This window comes from Notolepis coatsorum (genome assembly GCF_963971535.1).
Source record: "Notolepis coatsorum genome assembly, chromosome: 8".
NCBI lineage: Eukaryota > Metazoa > Chordata > Actinopteri > Aulopiformes > Paralepididae > Notolepis > Notolepis coatsorum.
In genome coordinates, this window is record NC_140172.1 from 25523418 (window position 1) to 25544973 (window position 21556).

Here is a 21556-nt window from a genome sequence, read left to right on the forward strand (position 1 = left end):
CGTATGAGGCTAACGACATCAGTAAAGACAGTATTTACTTTAAGTCGTAATGCAGTCATAATAAAAAAAAATAATAATAAATGAAGACACAAGTGTATGGGCACTGGAGTTACGCCCTAGATGTTCTGTGCCGTGTGTTGTGCCATCAGACCAAGGTACGAGATCTGGAGGAGAAATGCCGCAGTCAGAGCGAGCAGTTCGGCATGCTGTCCCACGAGCTGGACAAGTTCCGGCTGCAGGCCTCCAAGGTGGACCTGTCTGCTGGGTCCGAGCTCCTCAACATTCTGACCAATGGGGTGGGCCTGACTTCAGACAGGGGTAAGACACGCACCCTGTGTATTTAGATAGTCCCGTACAAATTACAATGTGATATGACGTCCTTTTATGTCTTTGTCTTGTAATACTGTTTCATTCAGAATGGTTGATTTTGGAACTCTTTTGTTCATTTTAATGTTAATGTTTTTATTTATTTATTATATATTTATTTATTGCTGCAAGGAACAATCTTTTAATTGATTAAAAATACACAATATGTATCCTATATATATATATATATATTACAATATCTAATATATTGTTGGTGACGGTAAAAATACATACCGTTGCATGGATCCATGAACAGTGTTCCTTCCTAGTTGGTATGCCTCCCAGCCCCACCTGAAACTCAAACCAGTACAGTACCCATCCCCCACACGTTAACATCATACTCAAATTAGCTGTTGATACTTTCACTCTCATTTAAATTCATGTGTTACTCTGCAGCAGGGTGAAGGTACTAAAGGTCTTCCCTGGCGTGTTGGAGGCTTAGGTGCTGCGCTGTTATTGTTAATTAATTATGTCTTCATCACATGCCATCGTTAGGCTTTATTATTGTGTTTTGAGAGACGACGCAAAATTGGACTTCAATTGACATTTAATTGGCTACAAAATGTGCAATAATCTAATTAAATAGATTACAGCCTTATAAAAAACGAAGCATTTCATAGGCATAAGGAAAAAGAAATATCCCATGCAGCCTTATGCCAAGGAATAAAATACTCTCCAAACGCAGAGAGACACACAATGTACATTTACACGTAACCTGCACATCCACAGACTGACAGGAAGCTGTTTACCACCTAGCAGGCAGCACAGCCACAGACTGACAGGAAGCTGTTTACCACCTAGCAGGCAGCACATCCACAGACTGACAGGAAGCTGTTTACCACCTAGCAGGCAGCACATCCACAGACTGACAGGAAGCTATTCACCACCTAGCAGGCAGCACATCCACAGACTGACAGGAAGCTGTTTACCACCTAGCAGGCAGCACATCCACAGACTGACAGGAAGCTGTTTACCACCTAGCAGGCAGCACATCCACAGACTGAAAGGAAGCTGTTTACCACCTAGCAGGCTGCACATCCACAGACTGACAGGAAGCTATTTACCACCTAGCAGGCAGCACATCCACAGACTGACTGTATTAGGTAGATGTTTTAGCTTGAGTGCTGCATATGTACTAACCCTCCCTATAGTTCCTGTTCATTGGACTTGGGCGCAACACAAACACTCAAGTGCTGCACCTACAGTACAGTAAGGGAAAACACTGCCATGAGGCAGCAAGGGGACGATGTGTTTCATTACTCTTTAAATGAAAGAAACACAGGACTATGTGTGCTGCCTAGTACATCATCTGCTGGAGCCCTCTTCTCTGTTTGTCACTCGTCATTGTCACGTAGCCTTGTTTTAATGTGGTTTGGAGCTACCTATAATATAATATAAGCTCCCCATCAAGATCAAGTCTGCCAACACCGTACAGACATTCAAGGCCTTGCTTAAAACCCACCTTTTCGCTCTGGATGATCACTAGTTACTTTGCTGTTGTGTTGTGTGTCTGAGGTGTTCTTATGTTCTCTGTCTGTCCGTCTGCCTGGTTCCCTGTTTCTTTGTCCTGTCCATTTATTCATATTCTTTTTTTTCCCGGGCTGTGCCCCGGACCGATGTAAAAATTGGCTGAGGGGCGCATTATAAATGCAAATATCATATCATATCAATACACCTACAGTATAAGCAGCACAGTGATGTTGTCACTTAACACATTGAGTGCCAACAACGAGAAATCTCGTTGTTGGCCGCCATGTGTTGAGTGCCAACGACGAGAAATCTCGTTATTTAATCGTTATTGTTTTTATTAGCGATATCCATACATTTTTCATCAAACCAGCCTCACGTTATCATTGGGACTGGCTCTGACCTCGAAAAGGGCACATACCGCCCCCTATCGTCTCCCGGATGGTATTGCACCCATTGGATTGGACTCAATGGAAATGCATGGGGGAGAAAAAACCCGGATTCCACATTTTACTTCTCAGGCAATGTAACCCGAGACTACTGCATTCATTGGGGACCCTCAGAGCAGCGTGGAATATGTGTTTCGAGTACATAACGTTGGATCAATAAACGCGATCGATATTTGGAATGGCGATCAGGAATTGGAATCATCTTTTTGCAGAACATCTGATGTGAGGTAAGGAATCTATTTTACCAGTCTTGGGGTAATCAGATGTTTTTTTCACATATTTCACAACGTGTCCCCTATGTGTGTATGTGTGTATATGACGTTAGCGCTGACCAGGTCATAGATAATCGATTTTTCAGCCCGCTTCTCTAGCGTGCATAAGTACACATATACTATCGATAATCTAGCATTTATTTGAAAACGATTCATAAATCAGCCGGAAAATGACAACGTGCTGTGTGTATTACACTAAAGGGCGATTCCTGCAGAATCTTTTTTTTTTCTAGACTTTTTCAAAAATTTCCGTTTTTCAAAACAGTATAAAACGGAAATGTACAGATGAAAAAACGATCCGTTTCGTACATGTTGACTGCAAGCAAGTCATTGATAAGCGACGGGCGTATTAGACACATAGCCATAATATAGATTATAGAAATAGCTCCTCGAAAATCATGAAATATAGGAAAATCAGTCCCAAAAGGCTGGCATTCAAGCGATAAATCGTGCACTCAATGTGTTAAGGGATTCACTGAACAAAGTGTTGCTCATGCTAGGGCTGAACAATTTGTTGCAATTTTATGGAAATTGCAATATGGCCTAGTAGTGCAATATTCATATCACAGGAGACTGCAATCTTTTACAAAGGTGGAATTCAGTATTGTGGTGCTGTAGAGATGCCCTGGCCTATTGTATTCTACAGACACAAGAAAACACCTTTAATACTTTTTTTCCCAATACAAATTAAAAGAATGATAAAAAAAATTACCATACCCTGGCCTCTCTTAACCCTTTCACTACCACACTACCAAAAGGGTTAACCCTTTCACTGCGACAATACAGAAGGTTAACCCTTTCACTGCCACACTACAGAAGGTTAACCCTTTCACTACCACACTGTCTGTAGTGTGGTAGTGAAAGGGTTAACCTTCTGTAGTGTGGTAGTGAAAGGGTTAATATTATGAATCATATTACAATATCTATAATTTTTTTTTTTTTAAGATTAGATAGTGCATTGTTTTAGCGAATTAGTTCCAATTTAGCAAATGGTTATTTCCTGGTATCCGTGGCTCATTCAGTCTCATCTGATATGGCCGGCTTCCCTAACGTTACACTCTCACGTGAACATGTCGTTTTCATGTATAACGTTTCAGGTGTCAGACTTGGCTGTCCTGGACGCATGATGCACATTTCAATATCTTGTGACCCCTCTGTAGGTGGGCGTGGCTTATTTGCCTGAAATGGGAATGTATTGATATGAATTAAATAGTTGGACACCCAATCATTTGTCATTACTATAGAGCAAAAAAGAAAGGACAGTGCAGAACAAAAAAATTCATAAATACTTAAACACGTAAAAGATTGATGGGGAAAATGGCTATAAAACAACATTGCCCATTGGCCTAAAAGTGAGGTGGAATGATCTGCCAGAATCAAGCAACCTTAAACCTTAACAAATCTCAATCAAATCAAATCAAATTTATTTGTAAGGCCCGACAACACACGTTAATGTCCCCATGGGCCGGGCACGTCTTCTTTAAACAAGTCAAGAAGAAACATCACAATAAATCAAGAACAAAACAAAAACACCATGAAGTCCAAAACATATTAAATAAATGAATGCAACACTCCCAGACATACCCCACGTGAAGGTAAGGAAAAACTCACTAAAACCTAAAAAGCAATAGGAAAAAATGCACCACAGGCAATGTGGAGGAGAGAAACCTTAGAAGGGCCGTTCAAGGGGGGGATCTCCCTTCTTAGATGTCGGTGATAGTAGTATTGCAATAAAACAGGCAAACAGTTGGTAAGCATGCACTCTCTCATATGCGTAATGAAACACAGATAAGTGCATGCAATAGCAACTGAACATTTAGAAATATTTTAAAATAGAGCTGATGGGGGATTTATTTGAGGCCTGGGGGCGGCGCAAAGAGGGTCACATCCTCCCGGTCATCATCACGGGACGTCTGCTACTCCGGTCATCACCACGAGACAGCCACTCTCAGGGAGACAGGGAGACGGGACAGGCGTTAGACAGTTTGCGTGATTGTGATGGGTGGACATAGCAATAGATACATGTGGTAAGCATATATGTGAATAGAATAGATATATGTAGTAAGCATATTATGTGAATAGAATAGAAGTACTTAACCGAGCAATGAACTTAATGTTGACAGACCACGGACAGAAGACGGTAGCTTAACCCTTTCACTGCCACACGACAGAGGGTTAACCCTTATCACACAACCGATGGTCGCCGGGTTAACTGCCTGAAATATAAATAGGATTATTATTCTTGAATTCAGGCATAGGCTATAGAAGAGGAAAGTCAACACTTGTTTAGTGTAAAAAAAAAAAATCCAAATGCATGCAGTTGGAAATGAATGGGAACAAAGGGGCTTAATGGGGCTTAACATGGCTTTATGACCTAAGAGTGGACTGGAATGATCTGAAATATATTCTACTTGTTCATCCTCATCAGTTCCTGCTATTTTCACAAGAATATCTCCAAACTAAAAGGAAACCAACTTGAGAGGAATGAAAACGTATCTTGCTATGATACTACCTCAGTGCATATTTCTATAAAAAAACAGCATTTAAAAGTGAATTGTATCCTTTTAAATGCCCTTTTAAAATGAAAAATTGTGCTTGGGAAAAGTACTTGAAAGTCAGTGAATTTCATTTTGCAATGTCTGTGGGAACCCTGAACACTTCACCACGGGGCTCCGTCATGATGTAAACACCGTCCGCTGCCGTCACAGAGCATGCTGAGGCCTGCACCGGTCATCATAATATACACACACGGAGCACAGTGGCTGAGGGCTGAGGTGAGCTAATGAGGGGCCAGTGTGCTGGGGAACTGGCTAAGCCCCTGACGGCTGTCCGCACTGGCGCCGGTGTGTCACACACGTCGCTGTAGGGTTGTTGTGACCTTCAAACTCAGAGACAGATGGAGAGACGGAGGATTTTACCTCCGCTGTTTTAATCAGCCAGGTTCAACCTTCAGCTCCCACCACGTGTCAACCATTGACCGACCAACCCCCCCCCCCCCCCCCCCCCCCCCCCCTAGAGCCTGAATTAATAGAACAGTATCGATGTGAGGTATCGGTGACACCGGTGACTGCCCCAAGGCTCTGGAACGCCCTCCCTTTAACTCAGAAAACCGCTCCCTCAGAGCTCATTTTTAGAAGGCAGCTAAAAACCTATAAATCCGTTAAAGATTCATGCTCCCCCCCCCCCCCCCCCTATCAGCTCACAGCTTCAGCCAGGTGTTCAGGAGACATGGGATTGAATGTTACGGTAACAGACAGCATTATCCTCTTCCTCCTCTTCCTCCTCTCGCTCAGATGTGGTGGCGGCGCTGCGGATGGGAGCCACGCCCCACGCCGCGGCTCTCTCCACCCGGCTGGAGCGCTCTCCCGTCGCCAGGCACCGCGAGCTGCCCGCCATCAGCATCAGCAAGTCAGGGTCCACCTCCAGCAAGTCAGAGACCACCCACCTCACCCCCAAGTCTGACACCCACCTCAGTCCCCACAAGTCGAGCTACACGCACGAGGTACCAGCCCTGTTGTGATGCTAATCCTGTACTTTTGGAATTTTCTTTTATATATTTCCTGTAAATCTATACATACAGTATGTTGTACTATAACAAGTAAAGTATTGATGTGAGACCAGATAAAGTGTCCCTGTGAGGGCAGGTGACTGGCTCGTCTGTCTACAGTTCTTTAAAGCTCATATTTAGTAAGCTAATCCACTGGCTGCTTTGGATTATGAAGACTGTAGTAGTTGTACGTGATTATCCTTAAAAGGTTTTCCCAGTGAGCTATAAACAGACAATATTTCTTATTGTTTTGTGTCAAACTCTGCCCTTTTTTCCTGACCCTCCGATTCTCAAGTGTTGTTTCAGAGAAAAGAGGGCGGAGTTTGATAGGAATCCGTTAATGATATTACACTAGTTACCTGTTGATATTTAAAAAAATCTGCTAAAAACATTACTGTTTAAACAGGCTTTTGGGTAATGTTTGAGCTTCTCCTCCAGATGTAAAATATGTCTAGTGTTTTTTTTTCTCTGTGATGCATTGTGTTTTTGTTTCTTATCACTTGAATGGTTCTTGTTTTTTATATTTTATTTCTGCTGTATGTAAAGCACTTTGTGAGTTCTCTATAGTGCTATACAAATAAAGGTTACTTACTTACTTACCTTATTAACAGGAGATAATGGCTAGCGACCTCATTAACAGGAGAGAACTCAAGCAGTCAGATGATCATAGAGCCAACGGCACGTTAAGAGAGTACTGTGTTGAGCTGCTCGCTCACAGTGGTGGGGAGTAACTAACTATACTAGTAGTAGTGACTGTAAGAATTCTGTGAGAATTGTTAAAAACAAAAAACATTATTGTATCATCACCATACAGTATACATGCAGTAGCACTTTGTTGTATCATTGTCAATAGGGATGCTCCGATATTGATATCGGATATCGGCCCCAATATGACTAAAATAGCTGGATCGGGTATCGGAGAGAAAAAATATATATATATATTTTATTTTTTATATAATCATACAATATAATAATAATAAATTAAATAATAAATAACAATTCAGTACATTTATGTGTTAATTTGTTACATTTTGTTTCACTAAGTAAAGAAAGTAATGTTTTCTTTATATTTTTTTTATTGTTTTTACTACCGGGCAGTCCGGTAGAGAGAGAGAGAGGAAGAACGGGAGACAGAGCGGGGGGAAGACATTCGGCAAAGGACGCCGGGTCCGGGAATCAAACCCGGGTCGGCCGCTTCGCAACGCAGCGCGTTACATGCTTCGCCACTTGGGCGCCCCAAGAAAGTAATGTTTTAAGACACAAAAGAATGATCCCAGTCTCTTCCACACAGTGAGGCATACAGTTTATTAATTGAACAATTGGGTATTGGATCGGTACTCGGTATCGGCCGATACCCAAAGCCCAGGTATCGGTATCGGTACTGAAAAAGTGCGATCGGTGCATCCCTAGTAGTCGTTGATCCTAACGGTTGTAGGCATGGTGTCTCAGTGAGCTGTGTGAGCAGCGCACCATGGTGTCTCAGTGAGCTGTGTGAGCAGCGCACCATGGTGTCTCAGTGAGCAGCGCACCATGGTGTCTCAGTGAGCAGCGCACCATGGTGTCTCAGTGAGCAGCGCACCATGGTGTCTCAGTGAGCTGTGTGACCCGCTCACCATGGTGTCTCCAGGTGGGAGGTAAATGATGGAATAGCCTTAGTGACGGCTTGAAGTTGTGTACTTCTCAGGGGAGATTTAAAAAAGCCTTAAAGGATGAAATAATTCAGGAGTACAGTTTTGAGTAAAACATCAAACATTTGTTTTTTCTTTTATCTTGCAGCATATTTTAAATTTTTCTTTCTTATATTAAAATATATTTAGTTTTTAAGAATTTGTAAAGGAGGGCGGCTGAGTGGCACAGTGGGCAAGGCGCTCGCCACTAACGCAGGAGATGCTGGTATCGAGCCCAGCTCTCTGCGTTGCTACCGGCTTGGCCGTCCGTCATACTAACACAATTGGCAAGTGTTAGAGGGTGGGAAAGCTGGTGGGTGGGGATTGGACGTTGTGGACAGCGACTCCTACAGGTCGGTTGGGTGACGCCGGTACGGCGGAAACAGGAAGTATCGGGGGCAGCGTGAGCCTCCCACGCGTTACTCCTCGCCACAGAGTTCGAGCTGTCTGGTGAAAAGATGCGACAGGCTGCCTCCTCGTGTACCGGAGGGGACACGTGATGCAAGGCTTCTATCCTCACTACAGCCGACCAGTGGGAGGCATAGTCTAGCAACGTTCAAGACAGGGGAGGGAGGAATTGGAAATACGAAATTGGGATGGGAGAAAAATAGAAAATGTGGAGAAAAAGTGGATCAAAAGAAAAATTATTTGTAAAGGATAGGCAAAAATAAGCATGTGCTTCAGCCTATTCCTTTTTTTCGGTCGTTGATTTTGGATTTTGTGTGTGAGCTTGCCTTGAATATGCACATTAGTGATTTTTCTTTCTTTTTTTTGTAAGTCCACACGGGTGTGTTTGATTTGTCTGTAAACAAGACCGAAAAATAAACTTCATTCATTCATTCATTCATTCAAATAAACTTCATTCATTCATTCATTCATTCATTCAGGTGGACACAGCCAGTGAAGTAGAGGAGCTGGACATCGACGTGGCTCCAGCACCTTACTCAGCCAGAGCAGCGGTGAAGCTGCAGGTCTTTATTTCCAGATACAGGTAAGTGTCAGAGTACTAGGCAATGAGTGATCGACCGATATGGATACTGATTATCAGTGATTTAAGGTGGTCGATAGGCGATATATAAGACCGATATTAAAGAGGTCAAGGCACGCCCATGCCCATTTTTTCGGCTGTGTTTAATAATAATAATAATAATAATAATAAACGTTATTTATAAAGCACCCTTCATGCAATAGAAAGCAGCCCAGAGTGCTTTGACAACACAAACGTTTGTATTTACAAATTAATTATAAAATGCATGACTCAATAGACAAATTGCATATCATAAGCAATGAAATAAGTAGAAAAAATAAAACAGTTAAATAAAATGATTAAAACAAAAGGAATATGCTAAATAGAGTTAAAAGCCAAGTTAAAAAGATGTGTTTTCAGATGCTGTTTAAAAAAGGTCCACTGAGCCCATCTCTAATTTCTTTGGGTAGTGTTCCACAGTTTCGGTGCGTAATAAAAGAAGGCTGATTCTATTATATTTCTGTGGGACACTTTAGGGATGTAAAACAGCAGAGACTCTGTGATATACAATGGTGCTAAGTCATTTAAGGCCTTATACACAAGTAAAATAACTTCAATTCTAAAAGAGACAGGGAGCCAATGTAGTGCAGCTAAAACAGGAGTGATATGCGCTCTCTTCCGTGTTTTCGTTAAAAGTCTGGCAGAGTTTTGAATCAACTGTAATTTCTCAATAGATTTTTTTGGTAGACCAGTAAAAAGAGCATTACAGTAATCTAAACGACTGGAAATAAAAGCAATAAAGGGTTAAGCAATATTTAGGCATTTTTCCAGTAAGCTAGCATGACATGGTTGGTGTTGCTTGCTATCTCTAGTTTCATGACATCTATACCTGTGCTCTAGCCTTGAATTTAGTGTGCCAAAATATTGCTTTGGACATAAAGTATTGCAGTATTTTCCCCATCAAAATATTGCTTAACTTTGCCTGCTAGCGCCCATGAAACATGGTAATGTTGGCGGGCTGATATACAAATTTCAATATGGGCTAATATCTTTCCTATGGCCAATATTGGCTAATATCTTTCCTATGGCCAATATTGGCCCAATATGTCTATTTATACAGCGCTTTTCTAGACACTCAAAACGCTCCCCACAATGTAGGGTGCAAATTGCCTCCTTCACCACCACTGGTAGCACCCAACCTTGGGCTACGCAGGCTCAATGGCTGCCATACACTGGCACCAGGCACACATCACACTACACAATGGCTGAGCGGCTCAGGAGACAGGGATTGATATCAGTCAATTAAGGGGGGGGGGGATTAGGTGGCCTTGATGTCAGGGACCTGATTGGGAATTTGGCCAGGAACATCGGGGAGCCCCCTACTCTTTACGATAGGCGTTCTTTAATGACCGAGATTCAGTCATGGGTGAAACCCTACCAGCCACAGAACTGGAATGGTCCTAGGCCGGCTGAAGTCAGCGGTTGAAGATGTGATAGTGGTGTCTCTGTGGTGACTCTGGTTGAAGGTGTGATAGTGGTGTCTCTGTGGTGACTCTGGTTGAAGATGTGATAGTGGTGTCTCTGTGTGACTATGGTTGAAGATGTGATAGTGGTGTCTCTGTGGTGACTCTGGTTGAAGGTGTGATAGTGGTGTCTCTGTGGTGACTCTGGTTGAAGATGTGATAATGGTGTCTCTGTGGTGACTCTGGTTGAAGGTGTGATAGTGGTGTCTCTGTGGTGACTCTGGTTGAAGGTGTGATAGTGGTGTCTCTGTGGTGACTCTGGTTGAAGGTGTGATAGTGGTGTCTCTGTGGTGACTCTGGTTGAAGATGTGATAGTGGTGTCTCTGTGATAGTGGTGTCTCTGTGATAGTGGTGTCTCTGTGATAGTGGTGTCTCTGTGATAGTGGTGTCTCTGTGATAGTGGTGTCTCTGTGGTGACTCTGGTTGAAGGTGTGATAGTGGTGTCTCTGTGATAGTGGTGTCTCTGTGATAGTGGTGTCTCTGTGGTGACTCTGGTTGAAGGTGTGATAGTGGTGTCTCTGTGATAGTGGTGTCTCTGTGGTGACTCTGGTTGAAGGTGTGATAGTGGTGTCTCTGTGACTCTGGTTGAAGATGTGATAGTGGTGTCTCTGTGATAGTGGTGTCTCTGTGGTGACTCTGGTTGAAGATGTGATAGTGGTGTCTCTGTGTGACTCTGGTTGAAGATGTGATAGTGGTGTCTCTGTGATAGTGGTGTCTCTGTGGTGACTCTGGTTGAAGGTGTGATAGTGGTGTCTCTGTGGTGACTCTGGTTGAAGGTGTGATAGTGGTGTCTCTGTGGTGACTCTGGTTGAAGGTGTGATAGTGGTGTCTCTGTGGTGACTCTGGTTGAAGGTGTGATAGTGGTGTCTCTGTGATAGTGGTGTCTCTGTGTGACTCTGGTTGAAGATGTGATAGTGGTGTCTCTGTGATAGTGGTGTCTCTGTGGTGACTCTGGTTGAATGTGTGATAGTGGTGTCTCTGTGTGACTCTGGTTGAAGATGTGATAGTGGTGTCTCTGTGGTGTCTCTGGTTGAAGGTGTGATAGTGGTGTCTCTGTGGTGACTCTGGTTGAAGATGTGATAGTGGTGTCTCTGTGGTGACTCTGGTTGAAGGTGTGATAGTGGTGTCTCTGTGATAGTGGTGTCTCTGTGGTGACTCTGGTTGAAGATGTGATAGTGGTGTCTCTGTGTGACTCTGGTTGAAGGTGTGATAGTGGTGTCTCTGTGTGACTCTGGTTGAAGGTGTGATAGTGGTGTCTCTGTGGTGACTCTGGTTGAAGGTGTGATAGTGGTGTCTCTGTGGTGACTCTGGTTGAAGGTGTGATAGTGGTGTCTCTGTGGTGACTCTGGTTGAAGATGTGATAGTGGTGTCTCTGTGGTGACTCTGGTTGAAGGTGTGATAGTGGTGTCTCTGTGTGACTCTGGTTGAAGGTGTGATAGTGGTGTCTCTGTGGTGACTCTGGTTGAAGGTGTGATAGTGGTGTCTCTGTGGTGACTCTGGTTGAAGATGTGATAATGGTGTCTCTGTGGTGTCTCTGTGGTCCTCCAGCTATAACCCGTACGACGGCCCCAACGACAACCCAGAGGTGGAGCTGCCACTCACTGCTGGGGAATACATCTATGTGTACGGAGACATGGACGACGATGGCTTCTATGAAGGTACACATCACTTCTGATACTTCTAGGGCTGTACCGAATGTCATTTTTTAACATTCGAAGCTTCTATTGAAGTATTCGAACGAAGCTTCGAATGTCTGTCGTCATGTTTTATGACATAATCCAAAAAAATTAATAAAAAGATTTATAAATATCCTCAAACTAAATCCCCAATTTGAATAAAGTGATTAATCTGATTAAATGAGTCTTTTAAATCAACTTTCTTTAATGAATATATCTCGTCAGTTTCGTCAACATAAATAATCCAATAAGGGCACGGTTGGTACGAACGTGATGGTGACGTCTTGATGGAGCGCCAAGCGGATGCAGATAGGCTACATCATTTATGATAAATGTTTTATTTAAATTTTTATGACAAGTCATATATAATAGTATAATATTAGTGTAGCCTAATCTTTATCTGCAACTGTGAAGAAAAACCCCATTGGTTTAAACAGAATGAATAGACACATAACAAATATATAAAAAAAAGAATGTATAAATATATTTTTTATTAAAAAAAAATTTATATATATATATTTTTTTTTTTTTTTTTTATAAATTTTGTATTCAAAATTCGAATGTTGATTTAGAATTCGAATGTCAACATTAACAAAGCTTCGAAGCTTCGAACTATTCGGTACGGCCCTAGATCCTTCTCATCTCATTCTTAAACCACATAGTGTTCTTCCCGTCTCCCAACATCACATGTCTCGCATCTCAACAACGGCACCGTATCTCCTCCTCAGGCGAGCTCATGGACGGGCGCAGAGGGCTGGTTCCCTCCAACTTCGTGGAGCGCGTCTCCGACGACGACGTCATGAGCGCCGCTCACCATCCCGAGGCCGGGGAGGCGTCCCACGACTCCCTGCTGGACGCCAGCCTCCACAGCGCCAGCCTGCAGCACCACCACCTCCACACGACGGGCCTCAGCGCCTCGGAGAGGACCACGGATCTGTCCACGTCCTCCGTCCCCGCCACCGCCCCCTCGGAGCCGGCAGCAGCGGCCCCCCCCGCCGTCCCGGCGACGCCCGCCCTCACCAACGGCCTGGATCTGGACCTGGAGGAGGTGGGGGTGGACACTGTGCCTTACCCGCGCAAGCTCACCCTCATCAAGCAGCTGGCCAAGAGCATCATCATCGGCTGGGACCCGCCCATGGTGCCGGCGGGCTGGGGCGACGTGTGGAGCTACAACGTGTTCGTGGACCAGGAGCTGCGGCAGAACGTGCCCTTCGGCGCTCAGACCAAGGCGGTGCTGGAGCGGCTGGACGTGGGCCTCAAGGCCTACCGCGTGTCGGTGCAGAGCGTGACGGAGCGGGGGCCCTCCGACCAGCTGCGCTGCAGCGTCCTGGTGGGGCGGGACGTGTGCGTGGCGCCCACGCAGCTCCGCGCCGACCGGGTCACCGCCACCTCCGCCTGCCTCGCCTGGCTGCCCGGCAACAGCAACTATGTGCACATCGTGTCTTTGAACGAGGAGGAGTGCGAGCTGGTGAAGGCCGGCTGCTACTCGCTGTGCCTCAGTAACCTCACGCCCAGCCTCCACTACACGGTGAGGGTGGAGGCGCGCCCGCACCGCACGCCCTGGGAGCTGCCCGCGGAGCGACGCCAACACAAGAGTGCCACCATCACCTTCAGCACACTGATGGCAGGTTAGTGGCAGGGTTCGCACAAGGTCCTTGAAGTGCTTAAAGTGCTTGATTTTCAAAGAAAAAGACAAGTCAAGGCCTGGAATTCCTTGAAAACAGCAAATTCTTTAACACTTTCTCTGCCAGAGACGCCTAAACTCGTCATTCCCCGCCATGCTAATTCTGCCAATGACGCCGTAACACGTCATTGAGATCAATATTTCAAAAATCTGTGATCGCAATCATATTTCTCCCCCGGAGACTTGAGATATACTGTTGATCCCCTCTCAACTCTCCAACGGTTCAAGAGCGCCATCTGGTGGCCGATCGGCGGTGCTCATTCCAATTCGGTCCGATCACTCGCTAATAGTCCCGGGACTCGAGCTAGACACAATGGATAGCAATCCGTTACCAATAACTCGATAAACAACATGATTTGGACGCATATACTATTATACAACCTGGAGATGGATCGCATATTTCAACATCCCATAATAGGAATATTTCTGCTCCACGCTCATCGCCCAACGCTACGAGGAAGCTACGGTGAGTTTCAGCGTTTTTTTTTTACGTGTTCGATACTAACTGCTCTAATGATCATATCACCCACACTAGATGAATCATCTAATGTTGGCCACGGAATTATAAACGACCCCCCCCCCATCCGGTCAACATCAGATGATAAGTAGTAACTTCTAGAAGCACGTCCATTTGAATTTTTTTTTATCTTGCGCCGATCGCTATCAAACTGTATTTGATCATCAATATAATGCATTTAGGGCTATAAATCACGTTCTGGAGAAAGCTGCAGAAAACGATAAAAACATACTTATACTTTAGACCGTATTTTAGTATGAATATGTGAATGAAAAAGTATAACGTTCCTACGTCCTGAACGATAGATAATTGACGTTGAATGGGCCATAGTAATGTCAATTTAGCAATACAATTTAAAAAGTTATAGCCGTGCAAAGAAGGTGAACATCTCCATAGACAAATAGAGCTGGCAGAGAGGGGTATAATGATGTACATAAGCCTGGCGAAGAAAGTGTTAACAAGGTGCAAAGTCCTTGAAAGTCCTTGAAATTCAAATCAACCATTCACATTGAAAGTTTTGTTCATCCATGATAAAACATTTCTGAATCAAGAAATGACATTTTTTTAATTTACTAATTGTCGGAAATTGGTTTTTAAGCCATACATATTGGATCAGATTTTTTTTTTTATAAAAAACAGCATTTCAAAGTTAATATCCTTTTCAATGCCCTTTTCAAATGAAAAATAGTGATTGGAAAAGTACTTGAAAGTCCTGGAATTTCATTTTGCAATGTATGTGGCCCCCACCACCTTCAGCACACTGATGGCAGGTTAGTGGCCCCCCTCACCTCCAGCACACTGATGGCAGGTTAGTGGCCCCCCTCACCTTCAGCACACTGATGGCAGGTTAGTGGCCCCCATCACCTCCAGCACACTGATGGCAGGTTAGTGGCCCCCATCACCTCCAGCACACTGATGGCAGGTTAGTGGCCCCCATCACCTCCAGCACACTGATGGCAGGTTAGTGGCCCCCATCACCTCCAGCACACTGATGGCAGGTTAGTGGCCCCCATCACCTCCAGCACACTGATGGCAGGTTAGTGGCCCCCCTCACCTCCAGCACACTGATGGCAGGTTAGTGGCCCCCCTCACCTTCATCACACTGATGGCAGGTTAGTGGCCCCCATCACCTCCAGCACACTGATGGCAGGTTAGTGGCCCCCCTCACCTCCAGCACACTGATGGCAGGTTAGTGGCCCCCATCACCTCCAGCACACTGATGGCAGGTTAGTGGCCCCCCTCACCTCCAGCACACTGATGGCAGGTTAGTGGCCCCCCATCACCTCCAGTTTGTTAGTTTCAAAGTCTCTGTCAGCGCGTCTGCTCGCCTCCGCGTCGTGTCTTAGTCTAACTTACCCCGGAAAAACTCACATCTCATAACGTCTTTCCCCTAGCAGCGGGGCCCTGCCCCCTTTTCTCGTTACTAAGTGACACGATACCATGGCAACGGCACTTTTGACCCAAATCACTATAGCAACGGTGATGTTGATATTACCGGCATCGCTTACCCAAAACTAAACGCTGTGGCTATCAGCTGTTGCTTGCCGGCCTTGGGGCACAGCCCTGTCTCATCTGCCCTGTCTCATCTGACACCACTAATACTGTCCCCCTCATCTGAGATCTATGAGTAGATGCTGTCATCTACAGATATTTACATTCTATACATTGAAAAACAAGGCTACTTCCTTCAATATCATGTATACATTTTTTTTTTAAACAAGATTGCTCAATAAGGCCTTAAACCCTTTCACTACCACACTACAGACTGTTAACCGTCTGTAGTGTGATAGTGAAAGGGTTAACCTTATGTAGTGTGGTAGTGAAAGGGTTAACCATTTGTCATGTGGCAGCGAAAGGGTTAACCTTCTGTATTGTCGCAGTGAAAGGCTTAACCCTTTGGTAGTGAAAGGGTTAAAGTGTGTGCCTGCCTGGTCACATGGTCAGCCGCTCCTCGTGAGGCTGGTGTGCTGCGGTGTGATGCTGAACCCCCTGATGCTCCGCCAGGTCCCCCTGATGCTCCTCTGGACGTGCAGCTGGAGCACGGGCCCTCCCCTGGGATCGCCCTCATCAGCTGGCTGCCTGTCACCATAGATGCTGCCGGGACCTCCAACGGGGTCGGTGTCACCGGCTACACCCTCTACGCGGACAGGAAAAAGGCAGGAAACTGGGCTTTTCATGTTGTTTTCTTATGCAATACTCTGCTCCATAGAGCATGTGTAATATGACTTGGCTTGGATTAGAACAAAGTATTCTGTATTCCAGTACATTGTTATTCATGTATGGATTTTGGAAGAGTGGTATTTGTGTGTGTGTGTGTGTGGTAGCAAGGAGTGTTAAAGGAACATGCCAACTTTTTGGGAAATTTGCCCATTTGCCATCGACCCTGGAGTTAGTCAAGCAGATACATACCATTTTCTTCTCTGTGCAGAAAACGGACAGGTTTTAGAGTTGTATTTGGAGTGTATTTCGTGACTGTTGGGAACTAGTGCATTACCTAATGCATGCACAGAGAAGAAAAGGGTATGTATCTGCTTGTCTAACTCCAGGGTAGATGGCAAATAAGCAAATTTCCCAAAAAGTTGGCCTGTTCCTTTAATATTTACTGTGCCATTCTTGCCCTAGGTGTTGGAGGTGTCGTCCCCCACAGCAGGTAGTGCCCTGCTGGGCCCGTCACAGATCCAGTCCCTACAGGCGGCCCAGGAACTCACCGTCCGCACCATGTCCGCCCACGGGGAGTCCTCTGACTCTGTGCCAGTCAACGTGCCCGCCAAGCTGGCCGCCATCATGGCAGGCCCGGCTACCCCTCCTCCAGTTGTGCCAGCCCTCGCCTGCGCCCCCACAGAACCCCCCACGCGGTCGTCACCTGCCGCCACCCTGACGTCCCCTCCCCCCACCCTGACGTCCCCTCCCCCCACCCTGAAGTCCCCTTCTCCCATCCGGATGTCCCCTTCCCCCATCTTGACGTCCCCTCCCCCCACCGTGACGTCACCTCCCACCATCCTGAAGTCCCCTTCCCCCATCCTGAAGTCCCCTTCCCCCATCCGGATATCCCCTTCCCCCATCCTGATGTCCCCTCCCCCCACCGTGACGTCACCTCCCTACATCCTGAAGTCCCCTTCCCCCATCCGGATATCCCCTTCCCCCATCCTGAAGTCCCCTTCCCCCATCCTGACGTCATCCCCTCCCCCCATCCTGACGTCGTCCCCTCCCCCCATCCTGACGTCACCTCCCTTCTACGGGAACTCTGCTGCCAAAGTCTCCATGCTGCCCCCCTCCACCCCGCCACCAGACACACATGCCATCATGGGCCTCACGGGGGAGGCCGCCGCCAACCCTCCAGCTCTCCACACTGAAGGCCTTCTCTCGTCCGCCTCGTATGTGGAGGCCTGGTCCAACCCTTCGTCCGCTGCTGCTTTGGCCGTGCAAGAGGCCCCGCTACCACAAGCTTCCATGATCACCTCAATGGTAACCCTCCCTCTGCCAGGCTCTTATATACGCTCTACCATTCATCTCATTATGTATATATTTGTAGGGTGTAGGGTGGCGTGCAATGGTATTGAACATGTCTCTTCCACGTCTGCAGGTTAATGTGACCTTGGCCTCCATCTCAAACCCAACGCCAGTAGCAGTGATGGTAGAGCAGCAGAGAGACGCAGACAGCCCCGAAGCGACACGCCCTTTCCTCTCTGTCGGGGACTTCATTGAGCCCACCTTCCCCTGGGCTGCTGATGATCGCATCCCCACACCACCCAGAGACCCAGTCGTAGACCCCGTGCCCCGGCACCTCGACCCCCCGCCGCTGGAGTCTGAGGCAGAGGAGGACGGCCAGAATATCCGCCTGGTGTCCATAGAGGAGTTCCTGAGACCGGATCCAGTGCAAAGTAATAAGCAGCAGGTCAGTGCTGGTTCTATTAACTCTAGCTGGGTTTATTCTTGCTGTCATGGTTGCTGGATTGCTAACTCCTGTTACCTCTTGTTTACAAGATCGGCGCATTCATGGAGCTTAACATGCTGGAAAGAAGAGGTCCAGCATGGGTAGCCTCAGCCTGATTGTGTTCCATTTCACTTCATTGTTTGAACATGCTTCCAATCCAATGTATTATTCTGGTCCACAGACCTGATGGGTATAAGTAGACTCTAGTCTAGTAACAGATGCTGATTGGCCAGGTCAAAGGTCCAACCAGAGAAAGCACCTATCGGGGCAGCAGGACCAGACCCTGAATCACAAAACAATTCAAAAGTAGGATTCACCCAGAAATACGTTGCTCAACCGAGTCAAAAGCATCATGTCTGTCAGCCATGTCAGGGTAGGCACTGGTGGACTGGCCATCGGGAGCACTGGGAGTTTTCCCGGTGGCCTGGCAGACTGGCATGGCCTGGCAGACTCGCAAATGTGTTTTTATTTTATTTGTATTTTTTTTTTTTTGCCCGCTGTCAGGCCACTGAACTCCGAAGCAGGCCAGGTCAGTAGAAGTGTTTCTAGTTGTGCTGAGATGTGCTCTCTATATAAATTCAGGCTCTATAAGTTGTCATTCACAACCCAGCACGAGGCAGCGCGCCTGTGCGGGCCTGCGCAGGCCTCGCCAATCTCAAACAAGCCTATTGGTTTCAATCATGATGAGATCGACTGCCAAAACCCGGGAGATATGAGCGTTTTGGATAGCTCTAGAATGGGTGAAGACTAACGTCGGACTGAAATTGAACGAATGAGACGAAAGCAGGGCGCAATCAGAGGTGTTACTACACAAGTTTTGAATCAGATGGACATTGAAATTGACAAGGCCTGGCCTGGCCTAGCCTGCCTGAGTCAAAATTCCCGGTAGGAATTATGGTCCCAGTCCGCCACTAAGGGGAGGTACTGGCTAGATTCAGTTAGTGATTCAGTGGCTGAATCCAGGCACGTCCAATAGTGTAAAAACTATAAGAACAGTGCTTTGTGGAAGATAGTTGAACAAACAAATCTATGGCAGTTGTCTTTTCAGCATTGTTGTACTTGTACCGGTAAACCATTACCAGCTGACATTCAGACCTATAAGTGAAACAGAGCTTGGGCCGTCTGTGTGTTGGCGTACTGTGTGGCCACAGGCATTATAGACTGTTTCAAATTGACACCGAAAAACAAACATGAACCAGTCTACATGGGATTTCTCATCAGTTAGCCAACATTGCAACACGGTTCCTATTATTACAAAGGAAGTAAAGAACTACTAGAGTGCTGACTGTGACCAGCGTTCTAAAGTCCGTTGCTCAATAGCATCCTGGTCCCAGCACTGTGGGTCCTGGTTGTCAAGGAAACGTCATCATAGTATAGACTTTTCTTCTCTAAAGACCTTGCATTGCAACAAATCAACTTGCAACACATCAGATATTCCACTGAACCCGTCTATAGCGTGGAGGTGCCTCACGACATTCCACTGAACCCGTCTATAGCGTGGAGGTGCCTCAAGACATTCCACTGAACCCGTCTATAGCGTGGAGGTGCCTCAAGACATTCCACTGAACCCGTCTATAGCGTGGAGGTGCATCACGACATTCCACTGAACCCGTCTATAGCGTGGAGGTGCCTCACGACATTCCACTGAACCCGTCTATAGCGTGGAGGTGCATCACGACATTCCACTGAACCCGTCTATAGCGTGGAGGTGCCTCAAGACATTCCACTGAACCCGTCTATAGCGTGGAGGTGCCTCACGACATTCCACTGAACCCGTCTATAGTGTGGAGGTGCCTCACGACATTCCACTGAACCCGTCTATAGCGTGGAGGTGCCTCAAGACATTCCACTGAACCCGTCTATAGCGTGGAGGTGCCTCAAGACATTCCACTGAACCCGTCTATAGCGTGGAGGTGCCTCAAGACATTCCACTGAACCCGTCTATAGCATGGAGGTGCCTCACGACATTCCACTGAACCCGTCTATAGCGTGGAGGTGCTTCACGACATTCCACTGAACCCGTCTATAGCGTGGAGGTGCCTCACGACATTCCACTGAACCCGTCTATAGCGTCTATAGCGTCTATAGCATCAGCCACATGTTGTGTTGTATAAGTATAAGTCTTTATTTGTCATCAGATTAACACACACACACATGCGATGGGCGACCCACAGGAACACACACACACAGTTATGCACTGAGTCGCTGACGATGTTCTCTGCACTTCCCATCCCGTCGTCCCCCCCCCCCCCCCCCCCCCCCCGAGGGCAGCCGGGACCTATCCAAGTGCTCCTGTCAGTCTTCGTCAGGGACGCGACAGCGTTAGCGATCTGTTGTGCATGTTTTTCCATTGGGTTTATCTTATCGGGAGAGGAAACCCTTGCGAGCACGGGGGGTGAACATGCAAACTCTACACAGAAAGGCCCGGGAAATACCCCACCTGGGTACCTGGCAACACGGCAACCTGGTCCCCAAGCGGAAATCGAACCCACAACCTTCTTGATGCTGAATATAAATGTGTTGATGCTGGACAAACACACATACTGTACATGGTTACAGGTGGTAATAGGTGTGTTGTGAAGAAGCTAACCGTTGTGGTCTCTTAAGTCTTAACTCATTCAGAGCCACACCCATATGACCAAATTAGGCCCTTCCGTGCCAGCTCTTTAGTCAATGGGAGGACGGGGAAATTTGCGAACGCTTAAACTATATCTTAAATTATGGCTATGGGTCTAATACACCCGTCGCTTATCAATGACTTGCTTGCAGTCAACATGTACGAAACGGATTGTTTTTTCATTGGTACATTTCCGTTTTATACCATTTTGAATACGAGTATAGTTTTGGAGATTTCTAGTCATTCCAGAGAAATCCGAGATAATAGCCCATACACAAAACATGTTGTAATTTTTCGGCTGATTTATGAATCGTTTTCAAATAAACGCTAGATTATCTATAGTATATGAGTCCTTATGCACGCTAGAGAAGCGGGCTGAAAAATCTATTATCCATGACTTGGTCAGCGCTAACGTCACGCACACACACACACACTCCGATGGCGGAGGAAAAAACATCTGATTAACACAAGACTGGTAAAATAGAGTCCTTACCTCACATCAGATGTTCTGCAAAAGGATTAATCCAATTCCTGATCGCCATTCCAAATATTGATCACGTTTATTGATCCAACGTTATAGTCCAAAACACATAATCGACGCTGCTCCCAGCCTCCCCAGTGAATGTGGTAACACCATACTGCTCCCAGCCTCCCCAGTGAATGTGGTAACACCATACTGCTCCCAGCCTCCCCAGTGAATGTGGTAACACCATACTGCTCCCAGCCTCCCCAGTGAATGTGGTAACACCATACTGCTCCCAGCCTCCCCTGTGAATGTGGTAACACCATACTGCTCCCAGCCTCCCCAGTGAATGTGGTAACACCATACTGCTCCCAGCCTCCCCAGTGAATGTGGTAACACGACACTGC

At 46.3% G+C, this 21556-nt stretch overlaps 1 protein-coding gene across 1 annotated transcript in view; it reads left to right on the top strand.

Moving 5' to 3' along the window:
* Nucleotides 1–21556, top strand: part of tspoap1 (TSPO associated protein 1) — a gene marked incomplete at both ends in the record, with an annotated part of 203051 nt that overhangs the window by 146858 nt on the left and 34637 nt on the right. Inside the window, 9 exons of the mRNA XM_084320339.1 lie at nucleotides 150–336; nucleotides 5812–6056; nucleotides 8656–8759; nucleotides 11807–11916; nucleotides 12663–13562; nucleotides 16080–16291; nucleotides 16758–16949; nucleotides 17289–17600; nucleotides 17719–18030. Of these exons, the coding sequence (XP_084176465.1) occupies nucleotides 150–336; nucleotides 5812–6056; nucleotides 8656–8759; nucleotides 11807–11916; nucleotides 12663–13562; nucleotides 16080–16291; nucleotides 16758–16949; nucleotides 17289–17600; nucleotides 17719–18030 (2574 nt within the window). The remainder of the gene's footprint in view (nucleotides 1–149; nucleotides 337–5811; nucleotides 6057–8655; nucleotides 8760–11806; nucleotides 11917–12662; nucleotides 13563–16079; nucleotides 16292–16757; nucleotides 16950–17288; nucleotides 17601–17718; nucleotides 18031–21556) is intronic.